This window comes from Somniosus microcephalus, chromosome 26, assembly GCF_052327205.1.
Source record: "Somniosus microcephalus isolate GS21.2 chromosome 26, FLI_Smic_1.0, whole genome shotgun sequence".
Taxonomy (NCBI): Eukaryota; Metazoa; Chordata; class Chondrichthyes; order Squaliformes; family Somniosidae; genus Somniosus; species Somniosus microcephalus.
This window is the reverse complement of record NC_141012.1, coordinates 39,977,860-39,996,716: the sequence shown is the minus strand read 5'-3', so window position 1 is coordinate 39,996,716 and position 18,857 is coordinate 39,977,860. Positions and strand designations below refer to the sequence as shown.

General features: G+C 50.3%; 1 protein-coding gene across 6 annotated transcripts in view; it reads right to left on the bottom strand.

The window, feature by feature from the left end:
- The window catches only part of robo3 (roundabout, axon guidance receptor, homolog 3 (Drosophila)), a 594,316-nt gene that overhangs the window by 302,237 nt on the left and 273,222 nt on the right, over positions 1–18,857 (bottom strand). For all 6 annotated transcript variants that reach the window (XM_085968074.1, XM_085968069.1, XM_085968070.1 and 3 more), the window contains exon 2: positions 14,379–14,705. In XM_085968074.1, the coding sequence (XP_085824200.1) occupies positions 14,379–14,705 (327 nt within the window). The remainder of the gene's footprint in view (positions 1–14,378; positions 14,706–18,857) is intronic.

The following is an 18,857-nucleotide window of genomic DNA, read 5'->3' as shown; positions in this document are numbered from 1 at the left end:
CGGTTTTATACACTGAATGTGTGTACACAATGGTCCTGGGAACAAAACCCGCCCAGTAAAATGTCTCTTGTTTATTGTGGCCTCGATTCACTCGGGAGGTCGTTACAGTCAGCAGAATAGGTCAAAGCAAACATTTGTCCTGGAATGATATGAAGAGATTAAAGAGAAACCCGACACACCTGTTCATCCTCAATCACTTGAGTAAGGACAAAAAGACTCACAGTCACACCGAGCCCATAGTGCAGGGTCTGAAGCACTTTTTAAAGCTCAGAATCAATAGCTATAGATTCTGAGCTTTCCTTATTCATCAGACTGCGGACAGAAGGAGGCAGCTCTCCAGAGTGCGGAGTGTAAGCAGAGCTGACGACACTTATTAAAAGTACATTTGCTCAGAAGTATTCTTCCAATCAATAATAATTATCAAACCAAAGAGCATCAGAAGAAAAAAAACAAGTCACAATTTAAACCTTTTCCTATTGAACCGCTAGAAACAGAGAGATTGGGCTATTGAATTTCAAGCCCATCACCTCTGTCATGTTCCCATTCCAACCAGCACATCATCTATTATTTTAATTATTCCTTCCCCATTTTGTTATATCATTCCGTACGTATTCTCTCTTGCCTTTTCAGGTGCCCCCCATGTTAAATTTCATCTCTCTGCCCCCTGACCCCAACTGACGGGTTGGATAATGACAGCCTGCTCACGGGTGACTGCTCTGAAACTGGAGGTTGAATACAAAGCTGCCGTGGGTGGATTCAAGCTCCCATTTCTCTTTCGCTTGCTACTTTCCTAAGAAATTGCCGAGCTCACCCGAACTCATGTTCATGCTGCTTAACATGCCCGGTTTTTGTTATTTTTGGTAGCGATGGGCAAGTTCATGCTCACAAAGAGAGAACGTGCATTTATACAGCATCTTTTACATCCTCAGGATCTCAAGTGCTGATAACTTTAAATATATTTCCCCCCCACCACACCCCATTAACGTTAACTTGCATTTATATAGCGCCTTTCACGACCTCAGGATGTCCCAAAGCGCTTTACAACCACTCGTACTTTTGAAGTGTAGTCACTGTTGTAATGTAGGAAACATGCAGCCAGTTTGCGCACAGCAAGGTCCCACAAACAGCAATGTGATAATGACCAGGTAATCTGTTTCAGAGTCTTGGTTGAGGGATAAAATTTGGCCAGGACACCAGGGAGGTCTCCCCTAGTCTCGCTCAAAGAGTGCCGTAGGATCTTTTACATCCGTCTGAGAGGGCAGGTGGTGGTCTCGGTTTAACATTTCATCAGAAAGACAGAACCTCCTACAGTGCAGCACTCCTTCAGTGCTGCATTGAAGTGTCCGCCTTGATTGTGTGCTCAAGTGTCTGGAGTGCGGCTGTGAACCCACAATGCTCTGGCCCAGAGGCAAGAGTGCTGCCCACTGAGCCACGGATGACACCTTAAACCCTTCTTTCCTCTATACAGATGCTGGCAGGGCCTGCTTTCTGCCTTTGTTAGCTCAAGCAGTGTCGAACATCCTCTCGTTACATCCCGGTAAAAGTGGCTGAGATTGGCAGCTGGTGGTGTGAGGGATTGTGGAATGTGAGCCTATGGCCTAGCATTGCAGCACACTGGAGCCCAGATAGGAGCATCGGAGCCCCACCCCACAGCTTAAAGCAACAGTCCCGAGCACTCTTTTAAAAATGCTCGGTTTGAATATTTTATGGATCTGCATAAAATGCTGACTAACTATCAATTAGCACTATCGCTCCTGTGTGGTTTAACTAAACAGAATGCACTCAAGCAGTTTTAAACTATTTAAGGGGATCAATACTAAAGGATACAGTTTCTCTCACAATGCTCACGGAGCACTTGCCAATCAGTGATTACTGACTGCGCAGAGTAATTACTCATTGCTGACACCGATTGTGTGCTATTTACACCTCAAAGCTTCTCAGTCTTCACTGTGGCTCTGTAGAAATGTTGCCCACAGATAATTCCTTCTGGAGTGTGCACTGCACCCTGTTCCCTTTATTAACCCCCCTAGACTGCATCCATTTCCCATCACCCAACCCGTAATGCTGTCCTTTCCTTTTTTCAAAATCCATTTTTGGGGTGTGGGTGTCGCTGGCAAGGCCAGCATTTATTCCCCATGCCTAGTTGCCCTTGAGAAGGTGGTGGTGAGCCACCTTCTTGAACTGCTGCAGTCCGTGTGGCGAAGGTACTCCCACAGTGCTGTTAGGGAGGGAGTTCCAGAATTCTGACCCAGCGATGATGAGGGAACGGCGATAAATGTCCAAATCAGGATGGGTGCGACTTGGATGGAAACCTGGTGACGGTGTTCCCGTGCGGCTGCTGCCCTCGTTCTTCTAGATTCTGATACCCTCCTCACCTGCAGTGCCATCCACACCCGATTCCCCTCACCCGGAGTCCACACCTGACATCTACCTTGCTCAGGGTATCATCATATCAATTCTTCCCTCTGTAGGAATGGTCTAATTCCTATCAAGAGACTGAGGTCGACTCAGGCGATCAATCAAAATAAGTTTAATGTAAAACTAACTGAGTTTAACAGACAAATGCAAGAGAACTACGGATACAGGTCTTTACAGTTCAAAGGCTCCACAAGGACTGCCCGGGTGGTCCCGTGGATGGCGTCATGACGTCATCATGTTTTTCCCGCCGTTGGAGGATCACGTGATTAACGGCATGACGTCATTGCGTTTGCCCACGCTCTTAAAGGGACCGCGCTCTGTACATGCAAACAGTATATACAAAGATACAGATTCAGGCTGTAGCTAACAGATTGTTAAAGGGAATTATGTACAGTTGTTCAGAGTCCCTTAGTGGCTCTGCCACACCTCCACCTATAGTGCAGGCAGCACCAGGATACCTCGTCCCCCACCCTGTGTACATTTGGCACTTGATTTCCCCATCTATTAGAATTACATAGAATTTACAGCACAGAAGCAGGCCTTGCAGCCCGATGGTCTAAGCCGGTGTTTACACGCGCCTCCTCCCACTCTATTTACTTCACCTCACCCTATCAACATATCCTTCTATTCCTTTCTCCCTCATGTAGTTATCTAGCTTCCCCTTAAATGCATCTATGCTGTACACCTCAACCACTCCATGTGGTGGCGAGTTCCACATTCTCACCACTCTCTGAGTAAAGAGGCTTCTCCTCAAATGCTTATTGGATTTATTAGTGACTATCTTATATTTACGGCCCATAGTGTTGGACTCCTCCGCAAGTGGAAATATTTTCTCTACTTCTACCCTATCTAACCCCTTTATAATTTTAAGGATCTCTGTGAGGTCGCCTCTCAGTCTTCTCTTTTCTAGAGAAGAATCCCCAGTATTATCTACTGTGCAAAGAAATAGCTGAAACAGTGTGTGCCACTGTGCTGTGCTAGTACCATTCAGCACTGCACTGCTGTCTTGACCACCGAGGTAGGTCGCAGGTGTACAATAATTTATCTGAAAAGGTGATAAGGGCCAATTTTCCTGTGTTTACTAAGGCCGAGCCTCCATAAAACCATTAGCAGATACAATGGCTTAACGGCTTCATTCAAATCTGGAAGGGCAATCAGAGCTCAGGCAGGACTGATAAGGAGCGGCTGAGTAACCTTGGGAATGCAAGGCATCGACCATGCAAGGAGAGCTTTAATAAGGCTTCCACAATAGCTGGTATTTATCAGGCATCCTGCAGTTAGGCCCAGATCTATGGAGCTTTTAAACTCTACAGTTCTAATGAATTCCAATCAATTCTCTTTTTCCCCCAAATGCGAGAGATATGAGTATCGGGGTAAGTTTTACGATTTCATGTTCCCATTGCAGAGGTTTGCCATGTGGAAAGGCACAGCGAGAATTCAGCCCGCCCGATTCATGCCCCGTACGATTTTAAGGTCTATGTATAAAAATTTACCACTCCCACCCCCACCACCGCCGCCCCCCCCCCACCCCCCGGCCCCCCAAAATTACACACGGATGCACATTCAGGCAACATGACGAGCCAGCACAGCCCTCCTCCCCTGAAAGTGCTGACTGCCCTCTGGTAACTTGCCCAAATGTCTGTTCTTCCTGTGTGAGCCTAGACAGTGTGTGTTACTAAACTGTGGCGGGGACAGGGGGAAATCACAGCTGAGCCGCATACTTTCCCTCATCAACGCCCACGTGACGCACTTTCCAGCAGGGTTTAACTGCAGGTTGGTCTGGCGCGGGAACCCTGGCCACATCTTCCGCTCTTTAACCCAACTGAGGCTAACTGAGGTACCCCCAACTGGATGAGATCAGCTGACTGTGCACAGACTAGGATTTGAGCCTGGGGCCTTGGTCTGTGAGGCTCAGTTCCACCCTTGGCCCCACTGAGCCACCAGAACTGTTTCGTCACAGTGAAACTCGATTTAGTGCTTGCGCTTTTGGCAACGGTAAAACTAAATCTGGGAACTATTCTGTTTATTTTCCTTTTACATTGAACGCCAATGCTCTTTGTTTGCTTGAATGGCTTCTCTCTAGAGCTGTGCTCTGAAGCGTGTTCACTTTATACCTGCCCTGAGTGTTTTTGTAACAGGCCCGTCAGTTCCTATCCATCACTGGCCCTCTCCTTTCTGAAGGAGCCGTGACATGTGTCACCGCAGAAGGGACACTTTAGCTGTCAGACAGTGATGGGTCAAGGAAATAGCAAACCTCTTGGTTTAAACAACTCCCGACCTCTGACCTCGGGCCGCCCACTGTGACCCCTGAGGCATTTCCACTGGACTTTCTCAAGTGAGTAGTATGGAAATTGCAGCACCATTCAACCAAATGAAGCCTGCCTTGTTCCTAACTTGGTTGCAGGCCCTGACCATAACTATTTCCTTCCCTCAGTTGTGACTGTATCCTGTCAGTCTGTGCATGCATTCTTTCCTCTTCCCCCGCGTGGAGTCTGCCTCTTGCTTTGTATTTGTGTGTGCTTTTGCTCTCTTGCTCACACATACCTATCATTCAGAGTCAACAGAGACAGGTCCAAAAGGTAAATGGTGCTTCTCAACCTGTTGCTGCAAGGACAAGTGCTGCAAAGAACTGGTCCACATAATACACGGGATCCCAGAGTCTTCATCAACCAAACAAATTTCACATCAACTGGTGGGTTCAATCAAGAGGCCTCGACTTCAGCAGGAAGAACTATAGAACCACAGATCATACATAGGTAAATACAATCCAGGCAAAGGGACTCACTGGGGCCAGTACTATCCAGGTAAAGGGACTCACTGGGGCCAGTACTATCCAGGTAAAGGGACTCACTGGGGCCAGTACTATCCAGGTAAAGGGACTCACTGGGGCCAGTACTATCCAGGTAAAGGGACTCACTGGGGCCAGTATTATCCAGGTAAAGGGACTCACTGGGGCCAGTACTATCCAGGTAAAGGGACTCACTGGGGCCAGTACTATCCAGGTAAAGGGACTCACTGGGGCCAGTACTATCCAGGTAAAGGGACTCACTGGGGCCAGCACTATCCAGGTAAAGGGACTCACTGGGGCCAGTACTTCCCAGGTAAAGGGACTCACTGGGGCCAGTACTGTCCAGGTAAAGGGACTCACTGGGGCCAGTACTTCCCAGGTAAAGGGACTCACTGGGGCCAGTACTATCCAGGTAAAGGGACTCACTGGGGCCAGTACTTCCCAGGTAAAGGGACTCACTGGGGCCAGTACTGTCCAGGTAAAGGGACTCACTGGGGCCAGTACTTCCCAGGTAAAGGGACTCACTGGGGCCAGTACTATCCAGGTAAAGGGACTCACTGGGGCCAGTACTGTCCAGGTAAAGGGACTCACTGGGGCCAGTACTGTCCAGGTAAAGGGACTCACTGGGGCCAGTACTATCCAGGTAAAGGGACTCACTGGGGCCAGTACTATCCAGGTAAAGGGACTCACTGGGGCCAGTACTATCCAGGTAAAGAGACTCATTGGGGCCAATACTATCCAGGGACTCACTAGGCCAGTACTGTCCAGGTAAAGGGACTCACTGGGGCCAGTACTATCCAGGTAAAGGGACTCACAGGGGCCAGTACTATCCTAATTAAGGGACTTTCAAAAATAATAAAGCTTGGATGGTGAAAGACCAGTTCACTCATCAAGGCTGCTCCTTCCACAGAACTCCTTTTGTGGAGTTTAACCATTTAATCCCCTAAGGGAGAGTTCTGTATCAATGCTCCCTGATCACCAAAAGCAATCGCATGAAAGGTCAGGACATTCATCCAGCCCCACACCTCCACTATTCAACTCTGCCCAGTTACCTTTACACACACGCGATTTCAATTGTCCCAACAGCCCAGGAGCCAGGAAGCATTTGACCACCTCCGCCTACACTGATCACAGTAACTTTCAATCCCATTCTCAGACAGATATATATCCAGATCCTTTTTGTGGCAGAGTTTGTTAACACACCATCAGCTGCTTCCACTGGGACTCTGCGCTGCCTCCCCACAACCCTGTGGAAGAAAAGGCAAATGGTTCGCTACCAAGACTACAGCTTCTTGTCTAGCATCCAGCCCAGGATGACTACAGGAAACTTTGTGCTATCCGGCATCGACGGGACCGAGCTGTTGCCGTCCCATCAAAACTGCCGGACAAACCAGCGCTAATGTTAAAATATACGGAGCTTTTGAGCTCCGTATCTAGCAACAAACCCTGTTTGTTAGCAACAGCTTCTAAACAGCCGGCCGTAGCTTGCAAGTGTCTCTGTAGCTAAGCAACAGCTTTAGCTAGACCTTGCAGAGCCTGACTGGTGAAAAAAAGCAACGAAAAGAAAAAAAACTTACTGAACCGACGCCTGAATTTTGCCGGTGGATCGAGCATTCCGGACAGTTAACCTCCGGATAAACCAAAGTTTCCTGTACCTCTCTGCTGTAAATGTAAACTAGCAGCAACATTGCAGTCTGTGACTAACCTGCAAAATCTGTTAAAAAAAAAGGCGGTTCCTTACACCAAGGTAAATCCGCACATTGTACACATTGAACAGCTTGGAAAGAGACTCAACTGTCCTGTAATTTTGCTGTGCAATTATTAGTAACAAATAAATGATTGCATTTGTATGAAGTCCTTTGCTACTACTGTATATGTTACTCCATAGAGGGTTTATAGAAACATAGAAAAATAGGAGCAGGAGTCAGCCATTTGGCCCTTCGAGCCTGCTCCGCCATTCAATATGATCATGGCTGATCCTCTATCTCAATACCATATTCCCGCTCACTCCCCATACCCCTTGATGCCTTTTGTGTCTAGAATCAACCCACTTATTCAGTGTCAGCTGTAGCTCAGTGGGTAGCACTCTTGCCTCTGGGTCAGAAGGTTGTGGGTTCAAGTCTCACTCCAGGGACTAAAGTACATAAGCCCGTCTGACACTCCAGTGCTAGCACTGGGGGAGTGCTGCACTGTCGGCGGTGCCGTCTTTTGGATGAGGCGTTAAACTGAGGCCCTGCCTGCCCTCTCAGGTGGATGTAAAAGATGCCATGGCAGTACTTCGAAGAAGAGCAGGGGAATTCTTCCCAGTGTCTTGGCCAACATTTATCCCTTAACCAACATCACTGAAAACAGATTTTCTGGTTATTACCTCATTGGGATCTTACTGTGTTCAAATCAGCTGCTACATTACAACAGCGACTACAGTTCAAAAGTTCTTTCTTTCTTTATATTAAAGGCGTTATCCTGTTTGGTTTAAATTAAAATGGCAGACAGAAGAATTTCACACGAACGGATTAACAAGTGTGTTATTAATATAGCACATTTTCAGGCGAAACTCTTCCTAAACTGAGCTTAAAAATGATATTCAGTGAAAAAAATAGCAAATGCTGACTCCTGAGAACATTCTAAACACGAGATACAGGCACAGGGGAGGATCCTGTATTTATAGCACAGTCTGAATATGTACAGTCAGCAGCTTCAGACTCCACATTGCAACCAGCCTGCCCCAGCCACAACCAGCTCCGCCCATTAGTAATCACTTACGCAGAGCCATTGTTCTCTGTATACATAGAATGACATCGCCTGTACAGCACTGAAACAGGCCATTCGGCCCAACTGGTCTATGACGAGGTTTATGCTCCACACGAGCCTCCTCACACCCCTCTTCAACTAACTATCAGCATATCCTACAATTCCTTTCTCTCTCATGTACCTATCTAGCTTCCCCTTAAATGCATCTATGTTATTCGCCTCAACCACTCTATGTGGTAGCGAGTTTCACATTCTCACCACTCTTTATGTAAAGAAGTTTCTCCTGAATTTTTTATTGGATTTATTCGTGACTATCTTATATTTATGGCCCCTAGTTTTGATCTCCCACAAGTGGAAACATCTTCTCTAAGTCTACCCTATCAAACCCTTTCATGATTTTAAAGACCTTTATCGGGTCACCCCTCAGCCTTCTCTTTTCTGGAGAAAAGAGCCCCAGCCTGTTCAGCCTTTCCTGGTAAGTATATCCTCTCAGTTCTGGTATCATCCTTGTGAATGTTTTTTGCACTTTCTCCAGTGCCTCTAGATCCTTTTAATAATATGGAGACCAGAACTGTCTATAGTATGGGGACCAGTATAATACTGGGCAACAACCTTGCAGTAGAACTGCAACGCATGAATTACACGTTCACAACACCGCAGAGCTTCCACTCATCCACATCTCAAATCATGGGAAGTTCTTGGGGAAAGGACAAGAAAATGGCAGCTTTTTGATTAGCTCTTGCACGGAGCAGGCACAGGCACCTTTTGGTATGCCGTAGGATTCAGTGGCCTAGAAATTGGGTATAGCCCCGCTTGAGGTGTTAGAACTGGCGATGCGCAAAGTTTATAGCCAGACGAGACTTATCGGCGCCTGGCGCGATATTGGGTTGCATCGCCCCCAAAGGGGACTGAGGCGCTAAATCAGCCGTTGCACGGTGCTGTTAAGGCGCAAAAGGTCAGGCGCTACTCAATATCGACGCAGACGGGCGCAGCGCAGGTGAACTCAATTACGGGAAAGCACGAGACCTACAGGCGCCGGCCGGCTCTTAAAGGGGTGGGTCAGTCAGACTGAGCTTCAACACCCAATGCCCTGCAGGCCTCAGATTCGGCGCTCGCCCTTGTCTGGTGGTACAAGGTTGATCATTATGGAGAAGGTTAGGCAGAGAGCAGAGCGCTTCAGCACTGAGGCTCTGGACCACTTGGTGGCTGCAGTTGAACACCGTCGGGAGGTCCTGTACCCGGATAATGGCAAGAGGCCAAATCAGAAGGCTTACCGACGATCTTGGAGGGATTTTGCTGTGAGGGTGAACTCCAGCAGCATGGCAACCAGGACCCCTGTTCAGTGCAGGAAGAAATTCAACGACCTCACACGGATCGTTAGGGTGAGTGATGGTTTACCAAACTTGTGCTTCCCTCCATCTGCAGCTGACTTCGGGCACCCTGCTGCAATGATGCGCCAATGGCCATCTGTCAGTATGCACCCATGGCCCTTTCTGGGCACACACATGGACAGATGTCTCAAGGCCTCATGTAAGGGCTCTTGCACAATGGGGGGATGCGCGGAGGTCTCAAGGCCTCATGTAAGGGCTCTTGCACAATGGGGGGCATGCGAGGAGGTCTCAAGGCCTCATGTAACAGAACCTCCCCTTCTTTCCCCTGCAGTCCAAGATGGCGCAGATTCGAAAGGAGCAGCGTCAAACCGGTGGCGGACCTGCACAAGTGGTCACTCTAACGGATCTGGAGGAGAGAGTGCACCAGATACTTGGAGGACGTCTGTCTGGTCCAGTCACCACTGCATCTGCCGACCCCATTACCGACAGCGAGGGTAAGACTCTCACCTTTTCCACCTGTTACCTTCCACTTGGTCCCCCCGCCAGCATGCATCCTCAGTGTGCAGCCATGTCAGAGCCTTGCCGCAATTTGGCATGCCTTTCAGCAAACCTGTCCTTCTGCTAAAGCCACTCTTCCACCTCCCACTTTCAGATGAAGCAGCACCAACTCGGGCTCAACGCGCTGAAGCTGCCAGTGCCAGTGCCACCGGAGGCGAGGACCAGGAGGAATCCAGACCAGCCGTTGCAGAATCCGGGGAGCTGAGACATCTGCAGACTGGGGATAGTAGTCCCCTGGAGGGGAGGGGGGGTGGCTCTGAGGATGAACCAGTTGCCGGACCAAGCGGCATGGAGCAACGGAGGGGGGATAGGCAAGTTCGGCCACCGTCTCCCCGCAGGGCAAGGCAGGTCGTCATGACTGCTGCACAGAGTGCAGATGAGGTCCGTCGCCTGGCAGAGATGAGCAAACAGGCCCGGGTCAGACACACGGAGCTGATGGCTGCAGTGGAGAAGATGCCTGAGTCAATAGATTCATTGGCTAGGAGTATGCTGGACTTTGGGGCAACAATGGAGAGAACTCTGCAGGGCTTTGGCGCAACAATGGAGAGGACTCTCCAGGTGTTCGGGGAAACAATGGACAGGTCTATCCAGGGCTTCGGGGCCACAATGGACAGGACTATCCAGGGCTTCGGCCCAACAATGGAGAGGACTGTCCACGGCTTTGAGTCGGCAATGGAAAGGACTGTTCAGGGCTTCGGACAATCCCTGGAAAGGTCTGTGCAGGGCTTGTCCGAGGCAGTGGAGCGGTCGGCTCCTGCCTTGTCCGAAGCCATGGGAAGAACTGTCCAGGCGTTCTCCGAAGCACTGGCACCTGGCACACAGGTCCTCACTGTTGCCACGCAGTCACTTGCTGGGCTCCTCCACAGCCAGATTGACGCAACGCGATGTCTCACTGCAGCCACCCTCTCTGCATCAGATAGGATCACCCCGGGCCCTTCCACTCCCGTACAAGGCCAGGAATCTGTGGAGCCTGCGATTGTGGCGGATGAGCCGAGCCGCTCCCCTCAGATAGCCAGTGTGTCGTCCGACCATGGTGCAGGTGTCCTCTCTCGTCAGGAGACCATTGCACATGCCAGCGCTGGGACGCCTGCATTGCAGCTGCCACCACCTGCAGCCCACACTGCTTCCAGCCATGCTCAAAGCAAGCATCCTGCGTCCGCACCCTCCAAGCCCAGAGGTCGGCCAGGCCGTACCTCAGGGGCTTCTGCGCGTCCAGACAGTCAGCAAGCGTCCCCCAGCCTTGAGCCTGCCACTGGGGTGCAATTACGTAGGAGCAACAGGGAGGGAAGGGGCCGGGCGCGAAAGAGAAGTCGTTCTCCCTCAAGGGGCCAGTTGTAGAGGGAGGTGCTGAGACGTTTGTTTGTCCAAATTCAAGGACACCCTCAGCTGCTGTTATAGTTGCAGATTTTTGTTGAGTTTTGCGGCTTGGCCGAACAGGTCACATTTATTTTGGATGTTATGGTTTCTGCTCACTTTACGTTGTTTAGCTGTAATGAAAGACTTTTGTGTCAATAAACAGAAGTTTCAATGTTGCTTGGTGCATGTGACTACTTTCAGTGATGCTGGCATGCAGAGGCCCTCAAACATCCAAAGTGCGCATGAGGTAAGACTCTCATCATTCCGCCACAGTGGTGTCGAGACGAGTCCAGAGGAGCCTCTGACGTATGGACCTTCCACTTTCAGCAGCCCTTCCATCTTCCTCCTCCTCCTCCTCCTCCTCCGCCTGCTCTTCCTCCTCCTCCTCCTCCTCCTCCTCCGCCTGCTTGTGCAGGGTCCGAGGGAAGGTAATGAATGGACGCGTTCGCCTATAAAGGGCATCTGTCACTTGCCGGATGCAACAGCGGACTGCAGCCTGAGCGTCAGTCGCATTGTCCCCAATGGCTGACTGAAAGGATCCGTTGGCATAAAAATGGAGGCCATCAGTCAGTGTAGCCATCACGGACAGAGAGGTTCTGCAGCATTCACGCGGTTGCAGATCCTGACCAAGCAGGTGGCACAGATCAGTAACAATGTCCCTCCAGATTCGGAGCCTTCGCTAACACTGCTCCTCCGAAATGTCAAGGCTTGTCACCTGCTGCCTAAAGACCCTCGCAGCATCCCGTCGGATTGGCCGACCTCGATTGCCCCTCCTCCTTCTGGCCAATCCCTGCCCTCTCTCCTGCCGTCTCTCTGCCCCTTCACAGTGTTGGGCGATGAGGCCGTCACCCTCCGAACAAGCTCCCATTCCGATGCCAGTTGGTCAAAAGGCTTTTAGGTGTAGTGCTGCAAGTGCTTCGGACACGGTTGAGGGTCCCAAGTACTGTGAAGCTCAAATCCCAGAACTCCGCTCCACATTAGCTCGCCAACTCTCTCTAGCAGCGATCGCAATGAGCAGGCCAAGTGGCAGAAGATTCTGCACTAGAGCTGTCCCCTTTAAATAGCGCCGCCCTACTCCGAGAAGGGCCTGTTAACCCTCCCTCGAACTGTCACTAATAGCGCTGGGCGCTAAGGCTCCGGGCGCCACCCAATATGCGCTCAGGCGCTCCTAAAAGGCGTTGCACAGTGAAATGACGTCATGAGCTGCTTGCGCTCGCGGGCGCGCGCAAACACTTAGCGCAGGCGCTAAATGTATAGTCAATTTCTGAGTCGGCGCTATCTTCATAGCGTCCGCCCCAACATAGGGCTTCACCCCAATTCTAGGTCTCTTTAGGCGCTCAGCGCCGGCGCTACCAACCCAATTTCTAGGCCAAAGAGTTTACGCTAACATTCCCATGAAATGCAGAATGAGAATTACCGACTCTCTGTGACACTGAGGGCTGAGTTTTTCTCCGCTATCACGCTCAAAATCAGGCGGGGGGTGGCGGAAATGGCGGGAAAATAGAGCGTTGAGGCCTACTGCCAACTCCCCATCCTGACCTAAGTTTTCCTACCCTGTCGCTGCTGCGACCACCACTGGATGCCCCTGCCCTGTCCACCGGCATCTAAATACCAACAGGGAGGCCCAGACCAGCCTCCTGTCCCATTTCCCTTTGGCCTGCCCTGGTTACCGGCACCCTCCGGGGCTGAAGGCAACGGTAGGTGTGGTGTAGCAGCATTAGTACCCCTGAAGTTCAGCAATGAAGGGACAGGGCCGCGGAGAAGCTTCTTTCAAATCGACTCCCATTCACTTAGCTGTTTAGGCCATGGACTCTGCCGGGGCCTACAAGACAGCAGCTCCTCACCGCCTCTCGGGGTGCTGCAGTGCTGTCCCTGTTGCAGCACCACCGCAGTCTCCTCAATTGTGCTGGCGGATTTCCTCTCGGCGATCGGGAGCACATGGTGGTTGGGTAATGACCCCCAATGCTGGAGAATGGGTGGGGGGGAGGGGTGCGCTGTTATCAAAGGCCCCCCCCCCCACCCCCACCCCAGTACATCACCGCATCGAGGAAAATCCAGCTCCAACCAGCTTATACGGCAAATATAAACGTGACAAAAGTCTCGTCATTTTGAGGGAAACCGACCGCAGTCCCCGAAGGGTTAATATTTTGACACGAGCTGTCAGCAAAACAGGAAACTGCAGCTTGAGGTTGTCCATTAGCATCGGGCCTGTCAATCGCAGCCTGCAGGCCTGAAACACCTCGCAAACACTGACACTGCACTCGGGTGTTAATGTTCTGTGAGCGTTGAACTTTGGCCTCTGCTAGCTGGAAGCTGCAACGCTCAGCCAGGCAGTATTGATCGGCTGATCAATGGCTTAACTCAGCCAAACGACATTTGATAAACACTCGCTGTGAAGAGGATTTCGAGGATGCTCGGGACAAGAGGATGGCTCCAATTGTATCGCTCATAACTGCCAGCTGTAATGGATTGGAAATTGAGCATCGCTTCCTTCAGGAAAGCCATTCCTCTTGTACATGGAGGGATTGAAGTGCACGCCCTAGCCACTTCTAAACAAATCAATGGGACCAGCAACAGTCCCTGGGATCAGAGCAAAGAAATAACATTGAATTCACAGAATCATATAATCTTGTACCAGAGAAGGAGGTCATTTGTCCCACCGTGCCTGTACCGGCTCTTTGAAAAAGCTCTCCAATTAGTCCCACTTCCCCGCTCTTTCCCCACAGCCCTGCAAATCTTTCCCTTTCAAGCATTTATCCAATTCCCTTTTGAAAGTCACTAGCGAATCTGCTTCCACCACCCTTTCAGGCAGCGCATTCCAGATCATAACTCACTGCGTAAACAAATTTCTCCCTATCTCCCCCTCTGGTTCTTTTGCCAATTATCTTAAATCTGTGCCCCCTGGTTACTGACCCTCTCCTGCCAGTGGAAACAGTTTCTCCCTATCCACTCTATCAAATCCCCTCATAATTTTGAATACCTCTCTTAAATCTCCCCTTAACCTTCTCTGCTCTACGGAGAACAGCCCCAGCTTCTCCACATGTTTAAAACAGCGCTGTCCAAATTCGGAATGGCAGCTCACTACGGCATGCGTTTACCCTCAGGCCAATTGGACCACGAGGGTAGGGCTGATCAGCTCATCTCCGAGGAGGGGCTCTTTTCACTCGGTCACTTACTCGCTACTTCCAGTGATGCGTTCCTGCTGACTGCCTCCCCGAGGTAATTCCTGGCGAGACACACGTAGACGCCTTCGTCCGGCTTGCTCCTCCGCCCGTGCACGATGCGCAGGAAGAAGAGTGACCCACTGGGGAGCAGCATGCGGTGGGAGCGAGGGTCATCCTTGTCTGTCTCCACTCGCTCTCCGTCCTTGTACCATTCGATGATGGGAGTGGGCCGCCCCTCTGCTTTGCAGTTCAGCGTGGCCGGCTCCCCCTTCGACACGATCAGGTCTGAGGGGTGCTCAATGACCCGGGGCGCGGAGTCTTCCAGACGCAGTCTAGAACCTGAAAAAAACGTGATATATATATTTTAAAAATTAGATTTGCCATTGCGGTTACCCAGTCTGGTGAGCCCTGTTGCTAAGCCGATGGTGTCACTGGAAAGTTGTTCGAAGATTTGTGAACAATCACCTCATTGTAATAGATTCTGAGCTCTGTCTTGGCTCAGTGGGTAATGTATCATGTGGTGGTAGTGCTGGACTTCCCTACCCAACACCATCCTGGAGTGCCATCACCGCAAGACCTGCAATGGTTCAAGGAGAGGCCCCACCATCACCTTCTCAGGCCACCTAGGAGTCAGCTCGAAATGCGGCTTTGACGGTATTACAGGAACACAGACCAAGGAGGCCTCAGGCTCAATCAGCTGACCTCAGAAAGGGCATTACAATGGGCCTCAGTACCCCTATGCTGGAGAAGGGGAAAATTATCCAGGTTGAGTGCTTGGTCAAAGAGGTAGCTTTTAAGGAGTGCCTTAAAGGAGCAGAGAGACACAGGAGAGATTTACAACAACAACAACTTGTATTTATATAGCGCCTTTAAAGTAGTAAAATGTCCCACGGTGCTTCACAAGAGTATTATAAGACAAGAAAAATTGACAGCGAGCCACATAAGGAGAAATTAGGGCAGGTGACCAAAAGCTTGGTCAAAGAGGGAGGTTTTAAGGAACGTCTTAAAGGAGGAAAGAGCGGTAGCGAGGCGGAGAGGTTTAGGCAGGGAATTCCAGAGCTTAGGGCCTAGGCAACAGAAGGCATGGACACCAAAGGTTGAGCGATTATAATCAGGGATCCTCAAGAGGGCAGAATTAGAGGAGCGCAGATATCTCGGGGGGGTTGTAGGGCTTGAGGAGATTACAGAGATAGGGAGGGGTGAGGCCATGGAGGGATTTGAAAACAGGGATGAGAATTTTGAAATCGAGGCGTTGCTTAACCGCGAGCCAATGTAGGTCAGCGAGCACAGGGGAGATGGGCGAACGGGACTTGGTGCGAGTTAGGACACGGGCAGCAGAGTTTTAGATGAGCTCGAGTTTACGGAGAGTGGAAGATGGGAGGTCGGCCAGGAGCTAAGTGGCAGTCCGACTGAGATCAGTTAGCTTCGCACAGCTCCCTAATCAAACTGAGAGCCTCACTGGTCTGCATTGTTCAGTACCACACCGGCAGTGCATTTACCGACAGAGACCGCAGGGGAGCTACAGGACAATTCCTTTTCATTAGCGTAATCCCATCAGCATCCTTTAAAGGGGCACCGTTGTCATAGAAAGTTTACGTAAAAATAATAGAAGAGGTTTGCCAAACAAAGAGCACCATGATAATCAATGGAATCGACTAGCAGTTTTACTGTTTCCCCAAACCACCGCCCCACGACATTCAATGGCATTACCATCGCTGAATCCCCCACCATCAACATCCTGGGGGGTCACCATTGACCAGAAACTTAACTGGACCAGCCACATAAATACTGTAACTACAAGAGCAGGTCAGAGGCTAGCTGTTCAGCGGCGAGTGTCTCACCTCCTGACTCCCCAAAGCCTTTCCACCATCTACAAGGCACAAGTCAGGAGTGTGATGGAATACTCTCCACTTGTCTGATGAGTGCAGCTCCAACAACACTCAAGAAGCTCGACACCATCCAGGACAAAGCAGCCCGCTTGATTGGCACCCCATCTACCACCTTAAACATTCACTCCCTCCACCACCGGCGCACCGTCGCTGCAGTGTGTATCATCTACAAGATGCACTGCAGCAACTCGCCAAGACTTCTACGGCAGCACCTCCCGAACCCGCGACCTCTACCACCTAGAAGGACAAGGGCAGCAGGCGCATGGGAACACCACCACCTCCAAGTTCCCCTCCAAGTCACACACCATCCTGACTTAGAAGTATATCGGCCGCTCATTCATCGTCGCTGGGTCAAAATCCTGGAACTCCCTCCCTAACAGCACTGTGGGAGTACCTTCACCACACGGACTGCAGCGGTTCAAGAAGGTGGCTCACCACCACCTTCTCAAGGGCAATTAGGGATGGGCAATAAATGCTGGCTTTGCCAGCGATGCCCACATCCCATATACGAATAAATAAAAAAATAATAATTTGCCAAACACCTCAGCACAAGGCAGCACCCCTTTAATTATGCTACATCATCACCTTAAATCAAGAAGGACAGACACAACAGTCCTGACTGTATGCGTGGCTGTGGCAAGTGGCCACATTTCCCGTGTTATAACTGGGACTGGCTGCCGTGTGTTTATCTCGGTTTGTGCGAGTCCCACTGCAATTTCAGTGTGTATTCCACTTAATGCGAATCTCATTTTTGGGGGACAAACAGATTAAGCACCTCACAATCAGCTGCACTTATCTCTCCCGACACTGAAAGGGTTTTACAGGTACACCAGTGGGAAACTGGGGATTCTGTTCTGAGGAATATTCTCCTTATCTCCCCAAGCCTGGCTCCTTCACACAAATACATTTTTATGCTAATATCATCCATTTAATCATATCGTAACACGGCATATTCACTCACAATGTGCCCTTTACAAGTGGCACATAAAGTCAATTACTGTGAAAGTGAAGAGTTAGACTGCACATTGCACCCTTGTTGTAACACTATCCATTTAATGCACCCTATTCTCATTATAACTTGACCTCTGTTACAATGAGGGCAGTCTTTAAAGACCACTGGTCTGCGTTAGGGTTGCCAACTCTCCAGGATTGCCCTGGAGTCTCCAGGAATTAAAGATTAATCTCCAGCACACTGCTGCGAGCAACTCCGTGAGAAATCCGAGCGCCATTTAAAAAAAATTGTGCGTGTTTTTTTTTAGGTTCTTTTGTTAATTAATTATAAAAATATTAGCGATGGGGCAAAAAGGCTGTTTGACTGACAGTCGAGCATCATCCAATCGGATAATTAAGAGTCTGTTCACTTTCCAATCTGTGTGGGAAGGTGGTGCGAGGATGGGCGTGCCGGGAGACCAATGGCGGGAGCGGGGGGTGGGGACGGGATGGTTGGCACCTCCAGGAATACATCCGACCAGAGTTGGCGACCCTGGCCTGCGCGGCTTTGCTGTACAGTGAGTGTAGGGGCACGAGCTGTACTTTATCCGCAGCCTGGCAAACTGGGCCTGTGTGTTCTTACCAGGGGGATTTAGGTCGAGATTCATAGAACCTTACAGCACAGAAGGAGGCCATTTAGTCCATCGTGCCTGTGCCAGCTCTTTGAAAGTACAATGCTTTTTTATATTCAGTCATGGGATGTGGGCGTCACTGGCAAGGCCAGCATTTATTGCCCATCCCTAGTTGCCCTTGAGAAGGTGGTGGTGAGCCGCCTTCTTGAACCGCTGCAGTCCATGCGGTGAAGGTACTCCCACAGTGCTGTTAGGGAGGAAGTTCCAGGATTTTGACCCAGCGACGATGAAGGAACGGCGATATACTTCCAAGTCAGGGTGGTGTGTAACTTGGAGGGGAACTTGGAGGTGGTGGTGTTCTCATGCGACTGCTGCCCTTGTCCTTCTAGGTGGAAGAGGTCGCGGGTTTGGGAGGTGCTGCCGAAGCAGCCTTGGCGAGTTGCTGCAGTGCAGCTTGTAGATGGTCCACACTGCAGCCACGGTGCGCCGGCGGTGGAGAGTCTGTCCCTTTCCTCATAGCCCTGAAAATTTCTCCCTTTCAAGTATTTTACCAATTCCCTTTTGAAATGTATGTTAGAAAATAACAGCCATTGGAAGTAAGCCAAGGCCTGTCGATTGGGGGCGGGGGATCTTGGAGATGCCCCCTGACCCTGGCTGTATCTCTGGGCTCCGGAGTAATTTACAGGCAGGACTCCGGTATTCGTACCAGTCTGGGGGGTTGGAGACTTGCTAGGGCAGGCCTTGGTGATCCACTCTGCTGGGTGGAAGAGTTAACTTCCAACTTCCAACTTCAGAGAACATCTATTTTGGACTGAAAATGTTAAATGTTGGTGATGAGGCCTGTGTACATTCACGCTCTGAGACGCCACAACCTGGAGGCTGGGGCGTAACCAGGAACTGAACTTGGCAAATGCAGAGGCTGTGTTTACCTCACCTGCGTCAGATTAACAGATCTCGGTGGGTGTGCACACCATCCTGATGGGACCTGACCATAGAAAATGGCAGGGGCACAGCAGATTGCAGCGCGGAATACTTGTCTG